This window comes from Scleropages formosus, chromosome 13 (assembly GCF_900964775.1).
Source record: "Scleropages formosus chromosome 13, fSclFor1.1, whole genome shotgun sequence".
In the NCBI taxonomy this organism is placed as follows: domain Eukaryota; kingdom Metazoa; phylum Chordata; class Actinopteri; order Osteoglossiformes; family Osteoglossidae; genus Scleropages; species Scleropages formosus.
Window position 1 is genome coordinate 27,972,363 of NC_041818.1, and position 27,931 is coordinate 28,000,293.

The 27,931-nt window shown below is 49.1% G+C and overlaps 1 protein-coding gene across 3 annotated transcripts in view; it reads right to left on the reverse strand.

The window, feature by feature from the left end:
- glra1 (glycine receptor, alpha 1) overlaps nucleotides 1-27,438 on the reverse strand; it is a 51,732-nt gene extending 24,294 nt beyond the window's left edge. For all 3 annotated transcript variants that reach the window (XM_029257680.1, XM_029257679.1, XM_029257681.1), the window contains exons 1-3: nucleotides 27,050-27,438; nucleotides 19,921-20,045; nucleotides 2,082-2,149 (exon numbers count right to left, since the gene is read on the reverse strand). In XM_029257680.1, coding sequence (XP_029113513.1) covers nucleotides 2,082-2,149; nucleotides 19,921-20,045; nucleotides 27,050-27,105 — 249 coding nt within the window. In that variant the 5' untranslated portion in view covers nucleotides 27,106-27,438. The remainder of the gene's footprint in view (nucleotides 1-2,081; nucleotides 2,150-19,920; nucleotides 20,046-27,049) is intronic.
- Nucleotides 27,439-27,931: the final 493 nt, after the last annotated feature.

A 27,931-nucleotide genomic window follows, 5' to 3' on the forward strand; every position in this document is an offset into this window, starting at 1 on the left:
CTCCGGGACGTAACCGAAGATAGTTTGGAAAACATATTTCGCAAGAACAGAAAGACATTACTAGACCCTTCCAGGCACCGGCGGAAATCGCAGCGCAGAGGATGTGACACATTCATCAGCAACCAGCAGGAAAAACATACATACGCTATATATACACACGCACGCACACAGTCATTTTTTTCCCCGCAATTTTGCTATCCGAGGAATATGATTTATAACAGCGCCTCGTAATGGGATTCGGGCCCAAGGCCGGTTCCCGCTGCCGCTGCGGGGCATTCGGGACGTTTCGGCTTCGGCCCCTGTGACAGGTGACGGCTTCTGGGATTTATGCCTCTGCTTCACTCTCTTCCCTGAGAAAACAAGGGGCTCTGAGAGCTAATTAAATAGCTGCCCTGCCCCTCCCCCCACTGTTCCACTGCATAAACAGCTGGGATGGGATGGAACGGGATGGGGAAGGTACGTGTGGGGGGGTCGCTACGGAGGACAGAGCCTTTCGCTGGGAACGCTGTTAGCCGCAGCGTGACGAAGTTGGGAGATTTATCGACGGCCCTCCCTCACGGCCCACCCCCGGCTGCCCGGGTCTATTCCGCTGCTGGGAGCGGGAAAAAGAGCGGAAAACTCGGCGTTTATTCCACACGGGCCGGTCGTGCCGCGCTGCTGCCAGGTCGGCGTGTCGAAGAGGAACCTTCTGCTTGCACAGTCTCACAGCGCCAGAAAAGTCATCTAGAGAGGCATCATTAAGGGATTGGCATTTTCCTCACGGCACCGAGCGAGGGCTCCGCCGTCTCTGGCCCCTCGGGCGCTTCGGACCCTAGTGACATTTTCCCTCCTCCGCATAACCTGGGACAGTCAAACCTCAGGCCTCAAACCTCCCACGTAATCAAAGTGCCGACCGAAAGCTGATGGAGCCCATGGGTCGAGCAAACGTGCAGCTGGGGGGGGTGGGGGTTGAGGGAGTTGAGGGGGTTGCGAGGGTGTAAATATGCAAACGAGCATTTAAAGATGCTCCACAATCATTAAGGGCTTCTTTTCTTCCAACAGCAACACATTAGTAAGCGTGTCCCACCGGACTAGAAGGGGGGGTCTGGCCCACCGGAAAGGGTTTAAAACTGGTTCCTCAGCTAGAAGAGCAGCTGGGGCCAGAAGTCTGTTTGTAACTCATTTTGTTTGTAACTTATTTCACGATCGACAAACGGTACATAATACACACCTGCCTCAGTTCATTTATGGTCCAGGGTCTGTGAAAGTCTTGGATGAAGCTATATTTAATACAGAAAGACTTTTAAAAATTTTTTATTGACTTTGAGATAATTTCAAATGACAAATCACGCCAGAAACGTGTGACATTTGTCGTCTTGTTACCGATCACCAGACACGAGCTGTAAACGCTGCGGAAGTGAGCCGAGTTGAAGTGGCCCCGCACCCCTATTCTGTTCGAACGCTCTTTATAGCCCTTGGTCGGATGGGCACGTTAACGCAGGTTGTGTTCGTTCTGATACAAGCCAAAATTTTGGAAGTGAGGTATTTCAAGAAAACATAGTAATTAAAAATAACACAAGACTGGACAAAAATGTTATACCTTTGAACGTGTATAACTGTACTGTTCACAACATGAGGAAACAGCTGGTACTGTAGTGGTTAGAGCTGCTGCCACTGGACCCAAAGGTCACGGATTCGAGCCTCACCTGTAGCTGTAGTGCCCTTGAGCAAGGTTACTTACCCTAAAATTGCTCCAGTAAAATTACCCAGCTGGGTAAATAATTGTAAGGCGATTAACACTGTAAGTCGCTTTAGAGAAAAGCATCAGCTGAATTGATAAGCGGAGCTGAGGAGTGTATCTTCGTGACCCGGAGGCTGCGGTCACTTCACTGGTAACCCCGGTACTGACTGAACGGCTTTTTTCTTTCCATTTGTGCAGCAACAAGGAGATCATAATACACAGGTGACGCAGTCCTTTAACACAGTACTGACACTACGCTGACTTGCGGGTTATGTTCCTCTAGAGGCCATAATCGCCGGACAGATTTAGAATGCAGTGTCGGGTACGTGATCCACCCGGCAAATCGAACGCTTCCACTCACCATTGTTGTCTCTGCGATGGAGCCAAAACTGTTAATGAAGATGTTGCAGGTCACGTTTACAGGAGGACCTGTGGACGTACGGGGGTGGGGGGGGGGACAAGTGAAACCAAGTTGAAAAAGGCATACAGATATTTTCATTTTCACACAGCTGCAAATAAAGGTCGTTACACAATATTCCTGATACACACAGACAGGGAAAGCACAGTTTCATTTATGTCCCGGTTATTGAAATCACGACCATGGGAATGAAAAAAAAAAAAATTGTTTACTCTGGTTCAAAGAGGAAAAACGTGCGGAAAATATTTAGGACGTATTCACCAGAGAGCGGCACATAAAGGAACAAGAGAACAGCGCGATTTTCGTAGGGTTGGGCACTTCCTGCATTGCCCCGAGGTCACAGGTGTAGTGGACAGGTGTGGTGACCGCAGAAAACAGTACTGATGGCTTCATTAGACTGAGTGCACCCGTTCCCCATGAACCGCTCCTAATTTGTTCCTGAAAGCAACCGCGTATTGAAAAAAACTGATAATTAAGTTAGTCATTCCATTATTATTATTCATTATTATTTCTATTATTATAGGGAAAAATTCCAGTTTGTTCCAAGCCCATCCCAAGCTCATGGCATGAGGAAAAAGGAGCCCTGTAAAACACATCAAAATTCTAGTTTTCCTTTTTTGCAGTTTGTTCCCGTGAAATTATTTTTCAAAATTCACTTTTTCCCACCGCTTCCGCCTCCATTGTAGCGGAAAACACGAGCCTATATGTATCTAAAGCGCATTCAGTCTTACACACACAGCTGCTTTGTGCGGGTTTCTGGAACGATAAACAATGCGCACTTTTAATAATCTCGACCCAACAAAGGGGGACGAGTCCACGCACGTTGCTTTCTCGCTCTCGATGACCACATCATGACGTCCACATCACGGGAAGCTCTGGGTTTGCGTTGACCGAGCCCTGTCACCCGTGACATAATGACATAAAACTTCTGTTTCGACTGCTGTCGCGTGATTGCGGCTCTGGGACCGACCGGTGTAACGTTGAGGCCGTTTTGATGAACAAAAGGCACTGCTTTGGGAACCGTCATCGGTAGAAATCGGCGGGGGGGGGGGGGGGGGTCTGCAGTGTCAGTTCCTGCTGATGAAAAATTACTCCATTCATTGTCATATTCCCTCAACACGCTCTGCTCTCAACCCTAAAGACACAGACATTATTTTACACATTAAACGTTATATTTAGCATACAGTGCTCAGAAGTGCTGGCGTCCACTTAAGGAGCTGGGTTCCGATCCCACCTCGTGCTGCAGTACCCTGAATCGATACAGTAAATGACACGCGTGAATGCAGCGCACGTGCGTTGTTACCTTGGTAACAAGCTGATGAAATCTCCATCGTTCACTTTATGTTTTCTAAGTCTTTCACGGCCTTTTCCTGAGAAACGACGGCGAGCGAAAGCGAGGAACGTCCCGCGGCTCGGATCCAACCTTGCGACGGTGGAACGATGGCACCGGAGGGTAATTTGTCTGCCCGGTTCCCTCGGTGTTCTGATCCTTTATTGCTTAAACTCGTAGCGGTTTATGATTCAATATCCAGCCACTCCTAGTGTTGCATCCTAATGACTCCCTGTTTTAATGTGGGCTTGAAATTGATTTATCGCGAAACAAAGGGCGCTCAATATGCCCGGAGGGAGAGGGGAGAGGAGAAAAAGCCATTCTCTGGAATAAATCACAAATTACACTATATTGAATACTTTCACAATGCTGCTGCCTTCAGCACAAGTACGATGCGGCTCTTGTGCATTTAATAGTGACGCGCCGCGCCGTGCCGTGCACCCGTACGGCCACGAGGCCAGAGTCGCGCCTCCTTTTCGTCACGCTGCACCGCAGCGAGAGTATCACGCACGCACGCACGCACGCACACGGGCCCGTGACTCTGCACTCGTTTTTCACGTCTCGAACTTCGAAAGGAAGCTATAGCGGAGAGATCCCTCCGGGGATCCTGCCGTTCGGATTAAAAGTACGGGAAAATCGTCCTCAGTTACGAGTCGCAAGATCGGCCCAGCGCCATTAAACAAAGCAAGCAAAACGGAGCGGGAAAAAGCTGCTTACGCTTAGAACGTTAAAGCTATCTATGCTAAAAATAATGAAATAAATACAAAGTATAGTACAGTACAATAAAACTAATTATGCTCAATATAATAAAGCTACTTCTGCTAAATACAGTAAAGCTAGTTATGGTACATACAACAAAGGTAGTTATGGTAAGTACAATAACACTAGTTATGATGAGTATGATAAGACTAGTTATAGGTGAAAAACAATAAGACTACAATAAGACTAGTTAGCAGGCGGTACGGTGGCGCAGTGGGTTGGCCCAGGTCCCGCTCTCCGGTGGGTCTGGGGTTCGAGTCCCGCTTGGGGTGCCTTGCGATGGACTGGCGTCCCATCCTGGGTGTGTCCCCTCCCCCTCCGGCCTTACGCCCTGTGTTGCCGGGTTAGGCTCTTGCTCCCCGCGACCCTCAATGGGACAGGCGGTTCAGAAAATGTGTGTGTGTTTAAGACTAGTTATGGTGAAAAACAAGAAGACTAGTTATGGTGAGTAGAATAAGACTAGCCAAATGACGTATGCGAGGCCGGACACACTGAGCACAACGAGGTTTTCCAAATTCGGTGAGACAACGCTAATCACGGCAGGTTTGTTGAAGCTAAGCGACCCACGGCGATATGTTACTCTATAACCTCGTTCAGACTAAATACCAAATACAGGTGGAATTGTGACTGGGGATTAAAATATTCCACACTGTTTTTTACCCGCTAGCGGCAGGACGCACGTAAACCTTTAATAACGGCAGCGGAAACTCAGCAAGTTTTGCAGAACAAAAAAGCTCGTGACAATAAATCGAAAAATGCTGAAGATGACTTTTATTAATGACACCGAAATGTTAAATCGGTGCCTGAAAAGCATATTAAAATGTGAACGGTTCTGAGCAGAAACTGAGATATTGCTGCTCATACCTTTTGCAACAGGTAGTTTCAGCTGTGGCCTTCTTATACTAAATATTTAACTCAGTCTGAAATATTATTTATACATGAAGCAAAGCGGGTCACGTACATGTACTTTTTATTTACATAATATGTCATTTCTAAAAAAAGTTCTTAGAAAATATAAAATGTTTTGTGAAATGTGATTTTATATTATCTGCGAGGAATTTACTCGCGGTCCGCACAGGTTAATATAAAATCGATCTCCAGGATTTTTCATCTTATCTTACATTCCGACTTTGCTGCATGACAGCAGTTTCTAGTTCCCAGCAACCGTAATGCAAGTTTGCAAATGACACTGTTGGTTTTTCGACTCTACCGATAAAAAGGAAGAGAAACGGCAATTACGGTCGAACCAAGGTTAAACTGATGTTTCATTAATCTTGAGCTGAATAATTTGCGAACTGCTGCCCTGTTAATTTGCGGAGCCGTGATAATTGTTCGGAAGGATGTAATGGCCCTCCATCTCTACGATAACGCTGGAGCCCCGAAGCGATCGAGCACGATTGTTGCCTGTATCTCCTCTCCTGGCCGTCGGGCTACAAAGCGAACCGCTGTTTTGTTTTGTTCTCCGCGATGAAAGGATAAAGCGGCGTTAACAAAGCGGCCGCTCTTCGCCTCTCATAGGGTCACGGCGAGAGTCAAAGAATCGCTCACGGCTCACTGGGCCTCTCTCTGTGAGCTACGTCCGCAACACACCTTTTTCTTCCTCTCGTTCCCTTTTGCCCGCTACAATGAATCCGTCATCAGAAAAAAATTAATCTTTTTTTTTTTTTTAAATTGTCACATAATAAATTTCACTTACATTACATTTACACGTATTCATTTATCAGACACTTTGCTCCAAAGCGACGAACATCTCACAGAAAATACACTTAGAAAGAGACACTTAGATGCAGACGTGTGATTCTTCAGTGCAGTTAGTTTCTTTCTTTCCACCAAATGAACCGGCGTTCATCACACGAGTAGCTGCATAAAACTTTATCCCAATATCCACTCCAGCTTTTTCGTGCAAATCTGGCCTTTCAGAGGTAAGTAGACTGATTCTGCTGCTGAATTTGACTCATTTCCTTGCTTTGACGACACCCTGTGCAACTTAGGTCACCGGCGAAGACGTTTTATCCGAAGAACCTGAAATAGGCTGCGTGGGAGTTGCCGACAAATGAAAAATTCAGAACAAAAACCATTACAGCTCCTCCCCATCTACCGGATCTTCGATAACTGGATATTGGGATTCTTAAATAGTCCAGCGCGTCAGAAAAATCTGGAAAAAATCTGTAAGGTGGAATATACATTTATTTTTAAAAAAATGCTTAATTTAAGTATTATTACCATACATCAATCAATACATGACTTAAAACACACACACACACACACTTTCAGAACCACTTGTCCCATACGGGGTCACGGGGAACCGGAGCCTACCCGACAACACAGGGCGTAAGGCCGGAGGGAGAAGGGGACACACCCAGGATGGGACGCCAGTCCGCCGCAAGGCACCCCAAGGGGGATTCGAACCCCAGACCCACTGGAGAGCAGGACTGCAGTCCAACCCACTGTGCCACCGCACCCCCTGACTTAAAACATTTCTTTGGAAATGCAGAATTAGAAAGAATCGCTGTATCCCTCGCATCAGCCCTCAGTCCCTCTCATGCAGGTCTTTGGCCCTTTTTCTCCCGAGTCGGAGGATATGAACCTTTAATTTCTATATTTTTAAGCGATTCGAAAGCCACTCTAGCCAGTGTACAGAAAGAAAAAAAATTAAATGCCGAACAGAACTGGCGAGGAACCACCGTATATGAAATTATTTTTAAAAAATCATTTAAATGATACGTGATGAACCGTTATCATTCCCCTTCTGAGCGAAGCCATCCGGTCCCAGTCGAACCGTGTACACCGGTGCATTCGTAGCATTCCACACTCACTGGTGTTAAATAAGAGCGAACGGACCGACCCCTCAGTAGTGCAGCATTTCCCGTGCGGCATCGTGTCGGCGACCAGTGCTCAGAGATGCACTTCACACGCTCCGTTTGACTAGCAGGTTATAACCACATGACCACACCTGTCGCTCAGCATCAGCAGCGCCCACCCTGGAATTACAGCGTAGCTGCTCAACAAAACGGAAACTCCTCTTTTTCCGCCCGGTGCGTCCGCGTCTGCGAGAGGACGAGTTCCTGGCGTCGTTATGGTGACGGGCCGAGCGAACGCAGCCTGACCTTGTCGTTGCCTTGTGCTGCGAGACGACAGCGTGACCGTGACACACCGCACCGGGTGCGCGCGTCCTCGCTTTGTCTCGTAGCTGCTCTGCTCGGGGTGCCGAGAGACGTGGGCGACCCCGCTGCGATTTGAAGGTCCGAACCGGTTCGCTACACTTAGCATCGTGCTGATGCACCGGGGTCACGGGACCGAGTGCGTGACCTCCAGGTGAGAACTGGTTCACAGCTGCCACCATATTCGTGGTTTCGTAAGGTCAACACAGTACATCGTGCGCTGTGCTTTCGCTCTCGTACTGGGACACTTTTCATGAGGGACATGGGTTTTCCTCTCGTAGGGCAAGAGACACTTTATCAAGCCTTCGCAGAAGGACGAAGGGGTTCGCTTCAAACATTTCGGTTTTACTGACCTCTGGAATCGAGAGCAGCTTAAATACTTGAAGCTAATGAGATAAAGCGAAGGCATGATAATTATGTTTTTTTATTCATTTAGATCAAAATATAATTACTGGTATAATAATGGCTGTATTAAAGGACGTCTGGGAAATAATAAATGGGTGTATTATAGGACGCAAGGGTGCATAATAGCAAATAAAGCGTGTGAAACCCTGAGGTAAGTAAGACGTCAGTGTGCCGGTCACAAAGCGTGCCAAAAAAACAGTTTTGAATTTATTTAACTGTAATAAAGCAACTGAAGATGAATATGCACGGGGACCCATGTGGACAGATGAATGTCCTTCATTAGAGTGCTTATCTCAAGGCAGGCAGCCTGCTTCTCCGCTCGTCCAGTGCGCTTTTCATGATGTCTAGCGATGCTCGTGGCTGGACGTGACATCTCTTTCCTTCCCCTCTGGAGACTCGTCGCTTTTTATGAAGTTGTTCTAATGCACTTGCTTGCTTCCCGTGAGAGGAGCGCATTTTCCTCCCGTGTTCCTTTCAAGGCTTTCGCAGGACCCCCCCACTTTCGTGTGTATTCAGGCTACACTGTTACGCCCATACTTATCGCTGTCCTTTATAAAATAAATACCCTTGTAATACACACACACTATATATGTATATTAGAGCAGAATTTATTGTGTAAAACATAAAAACTAAATCATATGTGCTATAATATGTAAAATATTGTGTTGGGGTTAGGGTTAGATGTAAAATACATCACTTCATCCTCACATGACTGGAGTAAAAGGGCAGGAGGGGGGTTTGGTCACGTGACCGATTGTCATTGCAAGTAAAGAACCTCAAACGGCATCACAAGTCCCTTTGACAAACGGAAAACCAGTCACACTAATCCCCCATGACCCTCCACCACCCAACCACATGTGCACAGAAACCCTCTCTCACAAGGTGAGTTCCAGCTTTTTCTTCATCGATCAAGACAAAAATGACTAAACATAGAGCAGTGCAAGAAGTTGGGGTGGTGGAATCTCAGATAGTCTAGTAATAAAAGAAATATATATATAGCAATTTGTGTGCTGCTTTCAACATTTTTTTGAAAATTCTGAAAAATAGATGACAAAAAAAATATTGCGGCGCACTAGACAGTCTGATCATTCGAATATTCGGTCGTCTGAGGTGACGGTGAACTGTAATGAGATACAGTCGGGAGTGAACGAGCAGTGATTCGCGATTAGATAGAACACGTCGAGGTGAAGAGCAGGACCGGTGCGTCGCTACACTGCGCTCACCAAGCAGGGGCCCCGTGTGACACAAGCCCTTTGTGACTTGCTTCGACCTCATGTGGCCGCCGTTCCCGGGAAAACCCCGGAATCTCCGCGGGCCTTTCCGGAAGGATCCGACACGGACAAGCAGCCGTAGCTCAGGTCCGCCGGAGACCAGGGTTGCGCTCACAGCAGATGCAAAACTCAAACGCGGTGAAGCTTAAAGCAACGCTGGGAACCACATCTATCACGCAAAAATATGTGCCGTAGCAGCTGCGCGTGACATTTAAAGGAGGCTTTTAAAGCCGCTTTTCCAATTAAGGTTCCAGAGCTGAGGACCTCTGCGGCGCTGGACCAAACTCAGGACAAACAGAGCGCCCCGCCTGCGTTTCTCCATGGCAACCAGTCAGCTTCAATGTCCAGAGCAGGACTTCGAGAGCTCGCCGCCCTCCACACGCTCCCCTTCGCTCCTTTAGCCGTTCACACTTTTCTCCAAAGTGACTTACGCTGTTAAGCTACTTAATAACATTTCTTCTCCACTCTATGCCATCTGACGGATTTATAATCGCCGGAACAGCTATGAAATATTACGGTTTCGGTTATAATAAATTGTCACATACGATGAAATAAATGAAACGTTCAAAGATCACGAACCATTCAATCATTATGTAATTAGTGAGCTTTAATTATTAATCACGTCCTCAAAGTGTTTGAACGTGTTGAGTTTCTAGAGCTCCCAGGGAGGCTTAAAAAGACGCTTCTGGCGCTTTTCAGTTCGTCGATACATAGAACATGTTCTTTAAGGACGCTTTTAGTAAACTTCACCTGAAATGAATTGTGCAAATGAGGTGTGTGCAGTTTGTCCACGGCGAACGAGATCGGAGTCTTCGGCTGATGTCGGTACGTGGAGTTCAGAGCCGAGCTTCCTCACAAACAAAAACAAGCAATAAATAAATAAATTATGACATGATGCCATCGTATCATAATGCAAAGACACCGAATTATTTCCCGCTAGCGTGGTCAGCATAATAAAAACGTTAGTCCTAATCAGGGTAGGTCCGAAATCGACAGCACGTGAATGTTGGCGCCAGTGTGATGCAGTGAGCCCCCGCTGACCCTCACACCTGCTGAATCTCGCCCACCATTCAAAAAGGGCCTCGAACCCATCCCTTTGAGAGCCAAAGATCTCCTGACAGCTCCGTGAATGATTCCGTCACCATCTGCTTCGCTTATTCATGCGCCGGATATCTGAACGCCACGTCTATGGGGTACTACAGCAGGAGAGGGGGTTCGAACCCAGGCCCTGCATAAGCGATTAGCTCTAACCATTGCGCCACTTGCTACCCCCCCAAGGCGTTGAGTAAATTCACTGGACTGAGGTTTCAGCTTCCTGCTCCGGGGGGAACACGGTGCTGGCGCCTTGCCGCCGGATGATGAGATATCACTGTTGCTCCACGGTGCGAGAGCAGAGCGGTCACATGACCCTGCCACACATCTCTAATTAACGTCAGGTCTTCTTCGCCGCCCCCCCCGACAAGGGCGACACGACAGCCGGGGGGAGGGGGCCCTCTGCGAGGGGCAGAAATCGATACCGTGCTGTGGAGCGGAGTGGACGCGCTGAGATGGATGGGGCTGGAACTCCATTACGGCGGGAACCTGACGCAGCGTCGGCGAATCATTACAGAGCGTTAGGCGTGCGGTAGCGGGGGGGCCCCCAAAGGGGTCGAGAAGGCTGCCCCCTCCTGATCGACAGCTCTCGGCTGAGGGATCAGATCGCCGACTTTCCCCAGGCGGGGTCACGGCGTCTGCCCGCTAGGGGCACCACCCGGCGGCGGAGGACGAGGGAACCTGTTTGGAAATGTTACTTGACTGCTCATTTTAATTTGACTTCAGTGTGATTTTAATAACCGAAGAAATTTTATTTTAAAAAAATAATACTTTGTTGCCTCTTTCAGTTATGTATTTATCCTGGGTTTGAATGTCACCTTGATGTTTTGCGGTTGAGGAATGATAGCGGTGACGAGTGTCACCAGGAGGAAATACGAAGTCCTTTGGCGTTTGGTGGATTTTAAGCCTCCGGCCCGTTTCGGTGATGCTTTTAACACATGCAAACTGGACTCATTACACAGCAAGTTCTTGTTTTGAGGGTTCAAACGTCCTCTGGGTTCATTTTCTGCCAGACAAGAGCGATCACGGTTTTTACATTCTGAATAACGTTTTACGCAAAGTGGTTTTTACGAGTGTCCTTTTTGAGAGCATTTGACTAGTGTGTGTCATGTTTTGATGTATGAGGATTTAATTTGACGTTTTTGGGGCTTTGTTTACGTTCCCTGTGGTTTCTTGTCTTTTGTTAATTTCTGAATGATGCTGCTTTTAGTACTGATAGAATAAACAAATGCAATACAACAAGCTCGTCGGGCCCCATCGATGAGCGGAGCGCTGAGAAACGAAGACTCGGCAAACGAGACGTCCTGCGTCTTTGGGGGTCAATTAATTTTGATCGGAAACATAATCATCTTAAGCGAACATGAGTCACGGCCGTTAGTTTACAGTAAAAGTGACTCGTTCAGCCGGGGATTCGGTCATTCTGTCACTCGAGACACGCCGGTCCTCCTGCTCCCGTCTAACTTCACTACTTATTTGTCCGATTAAACGAGGATGAATAGGACCAACAGCCTTTATGAAAGGAAAGAGATCTGAGCTCTGGCTGAACACTGTTATTCGCAGAGAAACTCTAAAAGGCCAAACCTCAGATGGACCATCAGAGTCACAACCTTACATTTGTGTGTTGGGCTGATGTTTCTCACCAAAATTACTCACAGCACTGAGCTACTTCCACTAATTTACCCATTTGTGCAGCCTAGTATTTTTTACAGTATTATTGCAGGGCAGGTATCTTGCTACTGGGCACTATGGCAAGAAAGTGGGATTGAAACCCAGGCCCTTTGGGTAGTGGGTGGTTGTTGTACACACACATACACACACACACACACACACACACACACACACACACTGGTATATTCCTTCTATCGTGGTTTCTTATGGCAGCCTTTAAAAATATGATATTTGATTATCAGAGGCAGTTGGGAGCCGCTGCAACCCAAAATCAGGACGTCTGAATTTAATGTCACCGAAAAGGACGCTGCCGTCCTGCCATCCTGCCATCCGACGGGAGCGCTGACCACCGGTACGTGACGGCATCTCCCAAAGGTCTCGTTCTCCTAAAGGCTCGTCTGCTTCACTCCGCTGCATCGGATCTCCGGAACCTCTGAGCGTTTTCTTCAAACGCACCGCTGCTCCAAGCGTCAATATGGCTGGGCGGGAGCCGGGAGCTCTGTGACAGCGGTCACTATAATGGTACCGTTGAGCGGAACTTGATCGATTGACGGATTGACGAGTAACACTGCGATCGCAGCCACGCGCTCACCGACTCGTCCTCCGCGCCTGGCGGTGCCGCACAGCTCAGGAGCAGCTCGCATTGCCTCTGTCTCCACGAACACCCGGAGGTCCGCACACACCTTGGCCCGACAGCGAGCGTTACGCTTAAACTGCTCTGACGTCACTGTTACCGCCGATACTTTGTGAGACGTTGATATTTTTATTAACTTTTAGCTACAACGTAAGTGAAAAAAAGATTCACCAAGGCCTAGGGAAACATGTCCGTAATTTTTCCAGTAAAGGCTGGAATAAAAATTGCAGGCTCAATTTGGCAAAAAGGTGAAAAACCAAGCAAAGAATTTAGTGTGTTTCACAGGCACAGACCGTTGACGTGTCGCACTGCTCCCGGTCCTTATCGACAGCAATCGGGTGTAGGACACGAGCGCACGGGGCACACGGCCAGGCACACATCGGTCATACCTGCGGGCATTTCATTAACAGCCACTGCAACGTGTGTGTGTGTGTGTGTGTGTGTCCTTCCTGAGGCTCGATGCTCTTGACATTCAAAAAGGTGGCAGTAAAGTCTCCACTTCCATTAATAACTTATCATTTTGAACGCGATTCATTTTACAGATGATTCTGGAAGCCACCGGGTCTCTGCTGCAGAACAAACACCTTTCTGTTGATCTGCTTCCTTAGGGTCCCTTCAGTCCATTTCTTTCGTAATGTCATCTCCGAACAAGTGAAACACAGCGACGTTCCTCTTCCTTTCTAATTGTACAAGTTTAAATGAAGGACAATAATAAATAAACTAACCCCAGTATAATGTGTTTTTTCTACCAGACTGGCGAGCAAAGACACACTTTTTTCAGCTGGGGACAGGAGCCACATCACAAACAGCATCTTTAAACCAGTACCTTTTCCTCATAGAAACAGTCTAATGTGTTTTTACGAGTCACATTTACTGACGTACATGTCATTTCCCAGTTATGAACGAGCAGATCTTATTGGGCAGTAAACCACAGCGAGTCACTTTGTATGAATAGAATGTAATTTTTGAGCACTTTAGCTCTTCTGTATTTTTAAAGGACATAAAACAGTCTCAGATAAGATTGTTATAGAAAGTGATGTTACAAATGACAAAAAAGTAACTTCCTTCTTATTTGGAGCCCCGGGGGTTCCAGGATTAACCTCCTGGTAGCAGTACGCAGGTGAGAAGCGGTGGGAAGGGTGGGCTCCACATGCCAACATCTGGACGCGTGTGAGTGGGGAGTCGGGCCGGGAGGAGCGCAATGTATGTATGTAATGTATGTAAATGAGGTGGGGTGAAGAGGAGAAGCAGCGCAATGGTTCTGAGGGAGGAGAACAGAGGGCAGCTGAACACACATGGAGAGGGTGCAAGGCAAAGAATACGTTTCAAGTGAAAATTGCCTGTTTTTGTCGGGGGCGGGGCAAGGGGTGGGGTCAGGCAGTGACACGCCCACCTCATTCCCTTTTTCCGATGACTTTGGAGTATTTTCACACTCTGTAGTTTGGCAGCAGAGATAAGCAGCTCTTTCTGTCAGCGTGCACTGAGGGATGGACGCCGCCTCCCAGAACCACCTAGCATGAAGCTACATAATTGGAGAGATAAAACATGTTGCCGGGGCAACGGCTTGGGGGGTGGGGGTGGGGGAGGGCGGTGATTCATTGAGTTAATGTCACCTGCGCTTCTAATGGCCTGGATAAACTTAGCACTTGAACTTCTCCAATTAATCAAACAGTCCAGAGGACATATGTGCTGAAGTGACCCCGTGAGCAAATCACAGGAGGTGTGTTTACCTCTGTTTCCGCCTCGCTTTGCTTCATTTGTCCCAAAGGTAGAACCGTGCCGAAATGCTAAGGTTTGACCGCAGACATTCTACCGCCGTCGGGGGTCACCGAAATAGTTGGCAGCGCAGAGCTGGAGAAGCGGTTCTTCTGAATCGTTTGCATGGACACACAGCTGGGAGGAGCATCGCAGAGCTCGGGTTCGAGGGGGGCGTTCTGGGAGTTCACTTCAGAGGATCTGTGGGGTGTCACAGGCTGACAGCACAGCATGTGTCTCTATCCCCCTTATTTTAAAAAGTCAGGAAGCTTGAAAAATCACTCAGCAAATGGCCATTAGTGCCACAGTTGCAGACGGTAGCAAACGTCCCCTTAAGCAGCAGCAACAGCAGCAGCAGCACCATGAGATGATCTCACCTGGTCTTCAGAGAAGGTCTACAGCCTCCTGCCATTCTTTTGGTATTTTGTAATTCATTGTAAAAAAGAGCAGATGAAATGATGGTTCGAAGGAACAGCAGGTCACTGAGAGGAGGGACCGCAAAACCGTGGCCTGTCCAACTGTCCCACATGGACACTGAGCTACGGAACACGAAGAACCGCGGACTGCATCGTTGGGAAGCTCCTTTGGCAATGAACTGTGGCTCCACCACAAGACTTTGGAAGAGCTCCGGCCCACCCAGAGTCACCAGCAGCCCAACCGGTGTACGGGGAGGACGACTGGCTCGACCGGAAGTTCCCAGGGATCCGGGTATCTCCCGTCCATAATGTCACGTATCGAAAAGCGCTCTCGTATTCCTCTGTGTCCTTGAACGAACCCTCGAACCCCAGACAGGCTAAGAGCGAGTGTCAAGCCAAAGGCACGAGGAAGAGTTTTGCTCTGTTTGCTCCCATCCTTCGGCAGGACTCCAGTACCTCTGAGTCACTGCTCTGATTTATCTCTTTCAAAGACCTTTCTGGAGGCAGCTGATTAAACTCATTCGACAAAATCAATGCGCCGCTCGTCTCGGGAAGGTAAACCGACGGCTTTTAAGAGTTCCTCCTTGGCTTCCGAACAGCGGGGCGATATTCCCAGTGCGGTCAGCGCTGTTGGCACCTTTTCAATTCGGAGAGGGATAACGCTGAGGTGAGAGGAAAAGCGAAACACGGCTCCATGGTTTGATCCTTGGAGGACGGTACAAGTGAAGGGATCGGAAAATCAAAGTGTGGACTCTTGGTTCGTTTGGCGGTAGCAGGAAGTCTCTGCTTCACCCATCTTACTCAGTGCCAATCCCATAGTGCCTCGTGCCCCATAGCTCATCTTCCTGCGCTTGTCATGCAGATGCAACACCCCATATAGGACCTTCAATCAAGATGGGAAAAGAGACTCCGAGGTGCGAGACAGGAAGCGAGCCTTCCTCTCTTCTGAAACCGCCTGAAAGCGGTAAGCGACGCGGGCGACGCAGCGAGTCCTCACGGGGGGTCCGGCAGACTGCTGATAAGCTCTGGTTTGTTCTCCCGCTATCTCCCATGACATAGCGACTGTCTCAAAAAAATCTGTGAAAATCGAGAAAACCTGCACATATCTATGCGGCACATGCCTCGATCCAAAGACATTTACACAGCTCACAGCTTCGCCCCAAAGGACCTTTTTACTGAGGTCTTGCGGCGTGAGGGTGCAATTTCAGCTCTTACAGAGTGCTGTGGCACGAGTTCCCTCCCCTCCTCATTGGTCCTGATCGCTCACCACATGCCAGCAAGAGCGCTGTGAAATCAAAAGTTTGTTGGTTCTTAGTTTTGTTGTGGAATGAGGTCCTTCTGACTCCCAGAGCTGCTGAATCCCTACCACCATTCGAGAAGGGTCTCGAACCCATCTCTTTAAGAGCCACTTCTCTCCTGATGTCCTGACAGCTTCATAAATGAGTCCAACACCACCTGCTATGATTATCTATGTATTTGCTGTTTGAATATCACTTCTATAGGAGCTGCTGGAGGGATGTGAACCAGCAAGATGGTCGGTGTACAAGCCGTGCTTCTTTCTGTGTCTAAAGCTCTTTATCTGCTGTTTTGGAGAAAAGCAGCTGCAAAATGCATAACTGCAAATGTGAAAAGAGTGCAACTCTCCTCCTTCAGTCCCTTGACCACGATGCTGTCTACTTCTTCCATCATAGTAAAGCTGACATTGTGTCCTGTCTTTGTCCCTGGGCTCCGGCGAGATCCATGTTCATCCACATGACTGCTGTGGATGGGATTACATCCCAGGACTAGTGGGTAAATGTGACGTTTACACACCCTGGACTTGGCAGGATTTGGATGGGGTTCAGGTCAGGAGGCTTGGGAGGCGGAGCCTTTGTAGACAGATATTTTCAGTATTGAATTCCAAACCCCCTTGAGCTACAATCACACAACCCAGTGGTTAGAGCTCTGCTGTCTGAGATCAGCGGTCATGCGTCACAGGTCATTTTTCTTTGTAGACTGGGACAGGAAATGGATATTTTATCTGGAAAACACCGGACTTAGAGCAACAGCACGTTTGATAATAAAGAGCCCGTGGGACGTGTATCTTCCTTAGATTAGAGAAGCACCCAGGAACCATCTCCAGAAGATAATGTTTTTCACCGGACGTTAATAGTGGGCAGCAGAAAAGGGCTGGAGAGGGAAAAGGAGCTGTTACAAAAGCAACTCCATAAACACGCAGCGAGTGTGTTAACGCCCGTTATTAATGTGTTTATTTACTCTTGGCAGCGCGGTTAAGTTCGGAGTTAAATATTGATGCAGCTGCGCCTCTGACTTCAGCTCTCTTTTCACCGATGGGCTGAGATTGTTTTTCTTCAGAAGGGCTCTCCGTGGCCTGGCAGGCGCCTCGCGTACTCCAATGCCTCAGTCGAGAGGCAATGAGTCACGAGCGCCGAGTTCTGTTTTGGTAGATGTTGCCGAACAAATGGGATCACTTTTTGTATTGATCCTCACTAACGCGTCGAGGGTGGCGTCTCGCCAATGGCGTCAGGCCCCCGTCGCGCCACGCTCGAGTGAAGAAGCACAGGTCAGCGATGCGGGTCAACGCGAGGGTTGGGTAGGGAAGCGCAGGTGGAAACGGGCAAACGGTGACGCCGAGAAGAAGTCGCGCGAAGGTATCGCAGCAAGCACACGCTGCATCGACGCACGAGGGCTCTTCTCGGATTTGGAGGCAAGAGCGACGGCCGCGGCTCTCCGAAGCGCCGCACTCGTCATCAGAGTAATGCGTCGTGGCGGCTTTCAAAGGGGATCTCCAAGGAGAGCGTCGAGGCACCGGCCTACGGTGCGGGACTTCTGGAGGAATGGAGACGACCCCGTAGCTGTCGGGTGTGGGTTTCCGCAGAGTGCCCAACGTGGAGCGACAAGGTTAAAGAGGAGCCCGGGCTCACAGATCCAATCCACCACACTTACGGTGTGCCCCTACGGAACACGAAGAAGGCGTGGGGGGCGCACGCAAAGCTGAGCATCATTCGCTTGTGGCGACGCCTCGTCTAGAGTCCTGCCTGTAGCGCGGCGCTCATGGACAGGTGGGGAGGACTCTCCGCACGGCGTATTCGTCCCCATGCTGGCACAGTCATAGTTTCCGGAACCTCTTGGATCCCGTCCCCCTTCAGCCCCCCACCGCCCCCCACAGCGGCTGCATGACTAAACTAGCGGGATGGGCGCTAATTCGAGGAAGTGTAGCCCTTCGCTCTGGGAGACTCCCCGGCCCCCCATATGGTCCCGGCCGGAAACGGTGCGACCCTTTGCGCCCCCCTCTTTAAAAGTGTCGCAAAGGGGAGTGCTGTGTCAGTTTCTCCACAAGTGGGCGACTTGATCAGAATTTGATCAGAATTTGATCAGAACTTGATCAGAACTTGATCAAACGAACCCGTCGCCCTGATCGGCACGTGGTCACCGGCACCTACAAGCCCGGCCTCAAAAAAGCCAATATGCAGTTTTTGAATACTAAAAGCCCTCGATAAGAATATTTCCTAACTGAAGCTCATTTTCCATTTTGGGTGAGAGTCGCCAACTTTGCCTGGAGTGTTAACTCTACTGGTACCATGGTGAATTACACTTTTTCCCATCATGTAGACAGCATATATCATCACTGTGTCAAAGCACATTTGTTAAACTAGTTGAGCTGATTTTTTCAATCTCAGTTTCTGCACTTTGTTCTGTTTTTTAAATGCTGTATTTGTGTCCCCTGCAATAATTTTACTTCAATGTACATGTTGTGTTTTGCATCTATTTTTCTGTTAATACGAGTACTACTATTAGTAATTAGAGCAGTGAATAAAGACGATCCTGTCCACTGCAGTGTGAAACGCCATAATTACTTTCTACATTTTATTATTTACTTTTATACTTTCTATGTATTTTAGTCTACCTACTTGAACGATGAACCTCAGTGCAGCAAGTGGTAGGTAACAAACTAGGTTTACCTGAGAGTCACATGTCTGCAGCTATGTCTCTTTCTCTCAATGTAATGCATAAATTGTACTTTTGCTGAGATGTACGTCGCTTCGGACAAAAGCATCTGCTAAGTGAATAAATGTAAATGTAAATGTCCACATCTGCTCTTGTCAACTTAATGACAAATGACATTTTGACAGATGAAGTTCCTTTTTGACTTCCATATCTGAGGTTTAACTTAAAAAGATGCTTGTTGAGAAAATGCATTTCTGAAAATAGAACTGTAACCAAAATGTCACTATTATGATATTATTATATTCCGGCTAAAGTGCTGTTCTGGGGTCATGACACAGTCACATGAAAAAACCATGGAAAAAATAATTCAACAAACTTCCTGCTTTTACATTTTAATGAATAAATGTAAATGTAAATGTTTTGTCTGACAGGAAACCAACGATTGCGTTGTACTGACAGAAGCACAAGCCAAAGAGCAGAACAATCCAGCCAAAAGCATTAATATTTCCTGAAATTACAGTAATTTAGGGTACAGCATTAAGTCAGGACATCTGAGTAGACTGAGAAGTTTATTAAAGAGCGGTGGGCTCTCTGTGACCTTTGGATCAACTTTTTGAAGCATCAAAATATTAATTTTAAAGTATAATTTTAATCTGATTTTAACTGTATAATTAAGGCACATTTGAAACATTCCGCAAATGTGCTTTTAAATCGATTCCGGATGTGTTTTCCGTGGACACCTGGGAACTGAAATGTTAAGCGATTCTCTTCGGTTTTATTGCTGCTCTCGGACCTCGTTTCGTATCCTCTGATGTGTGTCCTCCATACGGTCCCTGTGCAAGAAAACAGCCGGCTGCTGCTCTGTTCTCCCCCACGGACCACAGAGCACCATGTCAGTACAAATGACCTTTCCATCAACACACGCACACACACACACACACACACACACTCAGGAGACTGAGACGCCACCCGAGATCGTATACAGCAATGCGGGCAGCCGAGGCCAGAAATTTACATCACAGGCTTCTTTGGACCAAATTGTTCCCACATTTAGTCCCGATGGAGATGAAACTGAATGTTACTTAAAGTTTTTATATGGTCAAAAATTAAAATCTTCAGTTGTACTAACACAGTCGTGGTGGCAGCGCTAGTATTCCACATAGACTTCTAAACCAAACCGAGAGCTGATAACACAGCAATTGAAATGTATTCGGTTTCTAACCACATTGCACCTGTAACAAATAAAATATGGTGTTGAGAAAGAACCCAAAGGTTCTGCTGAGGAAGGTAAATGGACACGTTACTGCTCTCTTGTCTGATGGCCTCTCGGTGCTGCTTCTTACCTTTAAAGTTTGGCCGGATTCTGGCATCGTATCCGGAAACTTTGCCCATCAGCTTGTCCAGGAACTCTGAGGGGGGCATGGGACTCACCGCCTTCCGTGCCGCCGCTTCTTTCGATGCCGCCAAGCTGGAGAAGGAGCCGGGTGGGGGTTGAGGAGGGAAAGAAAGCGTAGGTGAGTGGAAATCAGTATTTGAGGGGGCAGGACCGGTCAAGGCGAGAGGTCGGTCGGTGACCCTTCCCGTGTTACACATCACTGGTTGAGGCTCCTGCTGGTACATTTACACTCTGTGGTGAAACACCAGAAGGTCATGCTGAACATAACCAATACAAATCATTGCTTTTCCATAGCCAGCTTCAGGGAGTCAAACACATCCCCTTAAAGAGTCTTCTCCGTGATCTAGGTCCACGAGAGCATTTGTATAAACAGAGACCTGGATCCCAGCTCAAGAGCAAAGCCGAACGTACGCGCTCGGTGTTTGGCTGCCACATAAATGAAAAATCGTGAGCGAATTCTGGGAGGAACAGCCCCGGGGGGTATAAGTGACAGCAACCTGAGTGCTGATGGATAAAACCTAGAACCCGTCAGAGGTAACCATTAGCTTTGGGCTCAAATACACTACAGAAGTTACCTTCAGTGGTAAGTGGTTGCGGTTATGACAGCGCCACCTCTGGCCAATCAACTCAAAATGCTAAGAAGACCTGGGATCAAGTGCATTCCGTCTTGTGACCGCATGCCTCTTACCCAGCATTCCTCGGTGCCTCCTGACCGTCCATGCGCTCGGTCGCGAACCCCCGGAGACTGCAGGCCTCACACGGTCCTTCTTTAAATAGCTCTGCTGTGGAGGACCAGGGCATTCTGGGAATTCAGGTGACACGCTACAGCGAGGACATGAGATCAGGTGGCTCCGAGGCAGCCGTATCCCTGCGTCCTCATGCATGACGAGCCTCAGACCCTCAGGACGGCTCACACGCTCCAAAAATACAGGAATGAAGCATCACCTCTGTCTCGGTGAAATGGGGTTCATTCGCCGCTTCTATTTTCGGTTTTATCAGTCATCCGTTTCTAGGATAAATTTCGGGATTTGCACAACACTTAAATTGTACCATGTGAAAAATATCTGCATGCATGTCAACATCTGCAGAGCAGCAGACGGTTAACAGACTCGTTAAGACTTTGCAGCAGCAACATAGTGCATATCACAAAGTAATACACTGTATATATTGCATTTTTAATTTTTTCGATCATATGCATCTATGTAAATAATCACACTTCTTGTATAATTATCGTGTTTCCTTCAATGTGATGATGTCCAGTTGATGCAATTCCGTTATGCCGAAAGTCAGATTCCTTTATGTGCAAACACTCGGCTAGCAAAGTCTCATTTTATCGTATGAAATCTGCCAGTTATGTCACATATCACTTTTCATGCATTTCCTTCATAATCCAGCTCTGATTTGCAGGTGGATATTACAGTTTTCGTTGTTTTACATTTCGAAATATCTTTCCCTCAATCAAACCACACCGTCAGAATAGCTCTATGGCAGGTAATGGAGACAACGCCACCGAGACAATATGACATTTATGACTGTGTATCCGATCTGATACGACTGCAAAACTGATCTGATATGACTGTGTAACTGATCTGATCCGAGTTCCCCAAATCAGCCACGGCGTTATCAGGATCTGAAGTTAACGGATTTTTGAGCGAACTATGATCTTTGCTGCAGACAGATCAGTAATAGTGGGACACAACATGAGCTGAAAGATGACATTGATGCCACGGTGCGTACAGGCAGTTCCCGGATTACAAACGAGCTCTGTTCCTAAGTTTCTCTTTAAGTTGAATTTGTATGTAAGTCAGATAATTGTCGATTTCACCAGGACAGAGTCTTTCACAAGCTTCATTATTTTCGCTTTGTCCTTTAAAATTGTCCCGATCTTTGACCGACTGTAGCCGAACGCTTTTCCAATGTTCGTTGGCGTTTCACTTTTTTCCGATTGCTTCATTATTTCCACTTCAGTTTCAGTTGTGATCGTTTTCCTTTTCTTTGATGCATCACCATCACTTGCATCACGTTTATACTTTGGTGCCATGGTTAGGAGTGTAAAAACAAAAAAATGAAATCCAAATACAGTAACATACAAGAGACACTGTTAACAGCAACGTGGTCTGACTGAAAAAAGAAAGTCTGTCCTACCTCGGGCCACAAACCGACAAACCGCTGTAGATGCACAATGTCTCAAGGAGCGTTGCAAAGTAGCGCCCTTTGTTATTACGATTCATTGCATGTAACTCAAATGTTTAATATAATAGGGTTAACGGGATGTGTTTCGGGGGCGGGGGGCGCAGGGTGGTGCAGTGGGGCAGTGGGTTTGACCGGGTCCTGCTCTCCGGTGGGTCTGCGGTTCGAGTCCTGCTTGGGGTGCCTTGTGATGGACTGGCGTCCCTTCCAGGGTGTGTCCCCTCCCCCTGAGCCTTACGCCCTGTGTTGCCGGGTTAGGCTCCAACTCGTCGCAACCCCGCGTGGGACAAGCGGTTTCAGATGATGTGTGTGTGGGTGTGGTTCGTAACTACGGGTTGTGTGTAAGTGGGAGGTTCATAACCCGGGGACTGCCTGTATATGGCTTTATTAAAGGTGTTCATCCTGCAGCAGACTGTAAAAAGCGCTGTGTGTGTTATTGACAGAGAAAGTCACTGAAGGGAGAAGAGGGACCGCCCGTCTGCACCATTTTTCCACACCCTTCAAACTGTGCTCATAACCAGAGCAGGCAGAGTAATGCTTACAGTGTGTGCCCCGCTATCGACTAGCCTGGGTTCAAGTCCCACCTCCTGCTGTAGCGCCCTTGACCGAGGTACTTATCCTGAACTGGTACAGTAAACATTACCCTGCTGTGTAAATCAGAGGAAATCAGTGTATCTCAGTGCACAAACCTCACACTACAGTTAAAGTGGCCTTCCGGAAAAGGCTTGGATAAATGAGAGAAGTTATTAAAACAGGAAGGGTACGTTATGTATGTTTTGACGGATGAGTTTGAATGCGAAGATGCATTTCCCCCGACTTCTGCACACGTCAGAAACATGACTTCTCATTTCACTGTGTCTAAAATACAGTATTTTGGAAAGAAATTCGCAGAAGGGCCCAATAAATTGGTCGCAAGACTGCAATTTGTCACCTGAGCTCCCAGACGAGCGACTCGGCCCCCCGAGCAGCGCCGGGGCGACTCCCTCAGGTCATCGAGACAGACACCTACGCACTGGACCCACGGCTGCAACATGTGTGAAGAAACTCGCCTTCAGTGAATACGTTTGATGTCCAAGGAGTCACACACAGCGCTGAGAAAGGCCAGTCGGTGGAGAGAAGCGCTTCCCATCACAAGAAATGCATATGAAGAGAAGAGCAGAGATTTCATCATCATCAGTGTTTTCCGGAACATTCCCAATCGAATGAACACGGGGCGTTCGCCGGCACCCTCTGCAGCCACGTGACACGAATAACAAATAGTGCATTAAATACAATGCAAAGTGTTTAAGGAACCCATGACGGCGGGATCTAACTGAGTGTGTGCGTGTGTGTGTGTGTGTGTGTGTGTGTGTGTGTGAGATGCGTGTATGCTGCAATGTCAGCTCATCTGTCAGAGGTGAGGGCGCTGGGATGGGACGGTGGCATCGAAAACAGTTCTCAGAGCTTTGGTGACATCATGACACTGACCGTCATGCGTGAGGGGTGGGGGGGTGCTGGGTGGGGGTTGTGCTGCAGTTTGTCCCTCATGGGTGGAGAACCTGTAGAAATCATACTGCCTTTAAAGGGGACTGGGGGGGTCCAACCGTGGTCACGTGTGGTCACACGGTCTGGTCAAAAGGTGTTCAGTTTGGAACATCCCCCCCCCCCCCCCAAGTCCTACCCTTCCAACTGTGAACATGTTTGGGAGGGTAACTGACCTCAAACTCACCATCAAAGGGGTCTCTTCAAAATGTTTACTTCTTAAATACTTGTCACAGACATGGACAGCATTTCAAAACAAATGACTTCAAACTTCATCAAACCACTAAAAAACAAACAAACGAATAAATAAAGAAGCTCAGTGGAAGCTGCTTAAGTGCTGTTGTGCCCCTAGAGTTATATACTCTACACATAGTTTATATACAGCATTATATACGAGTCCTACCTGCTTTATATATTATTGCGAAGCAGCAGGAGGGGTCGTGATTACAGCCTTCGCTTTGCCGTCAAAGGACCTGGGTTCGAATCCCTGCTTTCCGTGTCCTGCCCACGAGGAAGGGATATACTCCGAATGGTGCCCGTTATATTGTTCAGCTGTATAGCCGGGTAAATCAGTGTAAAACGCTTACTGTACATAAGAGCATAAATATACATGTAGATTTTTGAAGGCAGTGGTAAGTTTTATTGTAATATATATTTAAAAAACGAGCAGAGCATACAAATGTACCTCAAGGTCATTTGGGCAGTTTTACATTCATGTATTTACAAGACACTTTTCTCTGACATGACTTACACTGATTTACCCATTTGTACAGCAGGGAAATTTTTACTCTATTATTTCAGGGTAAGTACCTTGACAAAGGGTACTACTGCAGGAGGGTATCAAGCTTGTGACATTTGTGTCCAGAGGCAGCAGCTCTAATACTATGGTACAGGCTGCACCTCAACATCATACCACGGTAAAGGCAGGGTTCTAAATGAGATACTATGATAAGGATGGTGTAAGAAATGAGGACAGCTGGTAGCATAGTGCTTAGAGCTGCTGCCTTTGGAGCCAAAAGGTTATAGGCTTGAATCCAGCCTTCAGCTGTAGTACCCTTAAACAAGGTACTTACCCTAAATTGCCCCAGTAAAATTACCCAGCTGTATAAATGGGTAAATCAGTGTAAATTCCTTAATGTGGTAGAACAACTCTGGAGAAAAGTGTGAGATAAACAGTCTGCTAGTTGAAGTGAAAAGCACAGCAAAGCGTGTTTTTGTGCTGCCATTTACTGCAGAATGAAGTGCGGAAGGTGTCCGGGGGAAAGAGGTCAAGAACCCACACCCTGCTGGTGTCAGAATCCCAAGGCCTGAAATATATCCATTGTAAGCGTTCCTGACGCTGCCCACAGTCTGTTGAGCACATTGCGCTTGACTCGCGTTAAAGTCTTACTTTATTATCCAACCTAAAATTCTCACAGGGACCGACTTGGGATCTGACCCACAACTGGACCCGGCCGAGAGTCTCGGGAGCCCATGTGTTCATCGTTACTGAGCCACGGTGCAATCACGATGCTTTGCGATGAGAACAACGGCGATCGAACCGTGGTTCGTGTTCATTGTTTCACCATCACTGGGGGAGGGGTGGCAGTGCTGAGGGGGGTCCTGCCCTCCTCTGTGTCCCGACCCCCCCCGGTTACGAAGCCCCCAGAAATAACAGATGGGTGTGCCAGCCGGCACCGCGGTATTACCGATTTTGCCGATGCTGCTGGGAAGCTTTATGGGCCGAATGGCGTCACAGTGAAGCGTGACGATGTCATTTAGCAAATAAACGTTCAATAACAATAATTACTGCCGCCACGAAAGGTAAAATGAACCCTGGTCACACATTCATATTTCATAATCATAATCATACAAATTCCAACGAGCATATTCTTGTGCTCTTTAACAATCACGGTCAATCGTCTGACATCCTAACAGGAGCTTTTGCAATTATTTTTCAACAGTATCCCTAAAATTGATCTTTCAGTCTTGTAATTCCTCTTCATGAATCATAAATCCTTTCTTGGCTGAAAACCTATGAAATATCGCATATATTTTGCAGATAATTAAAAATAGTCCCATTGTCACAACCTCCCCCATGCAGTGAGCCCCAGACATTGTGGGTGAATGCCCCCCCTCCCCAGACACGGGTCACCTTACCCCTCCTGCCCCCCCCGCCACCCCCCGAAAGCGATGACCATGAAACCACAGAGCCGTTGAGAAACGAGATCAGGACGGGACGGAACGCGTGTCCGTCACCCGTAGCGCCGCTGACGGGCCGCTCGATACGCCGTTATAAATCTGCATTTGGAAGGAGGCCCGGGGGTGGGGGGGCAGGTTGACACCACAGACCAGATATCAATTAAGGCGATTTGCAGCGTTCAGCAGCGGCGAGCGGAGACTCGGCAATATCCTGACGGAGCGTCATTAACGTGTGCGTGGAATGCACAATAATGAGGGGCACGTCGGCTCCCTGGGCTCCGCTGCCCTTCGCCTCATTGCCCTCGTTCCGCTTCGTTCAGCACGGGAGGGGGGACACAGGGCGCATGACCGCGGTACTTTACCAGTCTTATGCCGGGAGGCCGCTGAAGGACCTCTGACTTTGCTACGGAGCGCAAATCATATCTGGAGGTAAGTATGCAGAAGGCCCCAAAACCTCGCACCGCCCTCCATTCCAACCCAAAGGAGGGAACACAGTGGCGTCGGATCAACAGTTCACAGCAGCGACTCGCTTCGACTCGTCCGTCCTGCTCCGGACGTGACACCCGCTTCACGCGCGCTCAAAGGGCCAACGGCCATTTACATTTGACTCGCACGCTAATGACCCCACGTGCGGTGCGAACAAGCCCTGCGCTGTCGCTCGCCGCAAGGAGCGCCCCCCTCCGGAAGCCTGCCACGCTCCTGAGAGGAGCTGTTCACTTGGCCGCGACAGCCGGGGTGATGCGGCGTCAGTGCGTGCGAAAGCGGACGGAGGGGTGTGAAAAGGTGGCGGAGGGACGTCCCGCTGACACTGTTACTAGCAGCAATAATAATAAAATGTCCTCATGTCCTCTGCGGTGTCACGTGAGCCTCGTGGTAACGGATGAGACGCCACACACACGTCTCGCCGCAGCCTGTTGATATGGGGCGAGCGAGCGATGCAGGCGGCGGCCGCTAGTGGTCGCTGTTTCCGCGTCCGCCGCGTCCGCCGCGTCCGCCGATGCAGCGCCTCAAACGCTCCTGATTCCGCGTCCGCAGCCGTTAATGAGGGGCAAGAGGAGGCGGACGCGCGGGGTCCCCACGTGCGCGGCTCCTGAGCCCGCGGAAAGTGCGCAGCGGCGCCGCGAGCTCAGGCACGAGCCTCCACGGGGACGCGCGGCACCGCGCCGACGAGCGCGCCGACTCACCTGAAAAAGACGATCGTCTCCCACAGATAGATCCCGAGCGCGTTCAGGCCGTACATGGTGGCTGCCGGTTGGAGGGGTGGGGGTGGGGTGAGGTGGGGCGCTGGGGGGGCGGCGGCGGCGGCGGCTGCCGCGGTCTTGGGCAGTTCTCGGCGCGCGGTCCCCCGCTCTGGGGTAAAATCCCCCGTTTTCAGCCGCTTGGCTCCGCTCCCTCGGCCGCGCTTCCGCCGCGCTTCTTTCAAACTGCCCCTCGCGCTCTGATCAATGAAGGCAGTGAGGCGGTCAGGAGGCGCGTGCAAATCCGTGGCGCGGGACTGCGGGCATGGCAGTGCGAGGCGCTCGGCTCGCGCGCTCCCTGGCTTCAGCACCGCGGACAGCGCACGGCGCGCGCACCGCGCCGGCCGGCTCCCCGCAGTTTCAGCAGTTCACGCACGGAGTCTCCCGGGTCCGGTGCGCGGGTCCGGTGCGCGGGTCCGACGCGCGGGTCCGGTCACAGAGCGGCGTCTCGCGGTGCACAGCGCGGGCTCACCTGGACTTTGCGCGCACAGGTGCGGCGCGGATTCTGCGCGGGTCGCGTGCGCACCGCGCCGCAGAGTCGACGTGCGTGAACGGTGATACCCCCCCCCTGCGGTGAGACCCCCAGCATGAAGTGCTGCGCGCGTTCCGGAGCGTCTCCTCGTCGGACCCTTCACTGAGCTCCCCGCCGAAGCTGAGGCGCGCTCCCGTCCCGCATGGCCCAGGATGCCCGGCGGCTGCTCACTGACGCTCTCCTGCGGGCGCTCCTGCTCTCTGCGCCGTGCTCGTTTGCCCACACTGCACGCGTGCACAGGCGCGGCGCGCGGACTTCCATCCTCCGGGTGGGGGGGTCCTCATGCCCTCGGACCC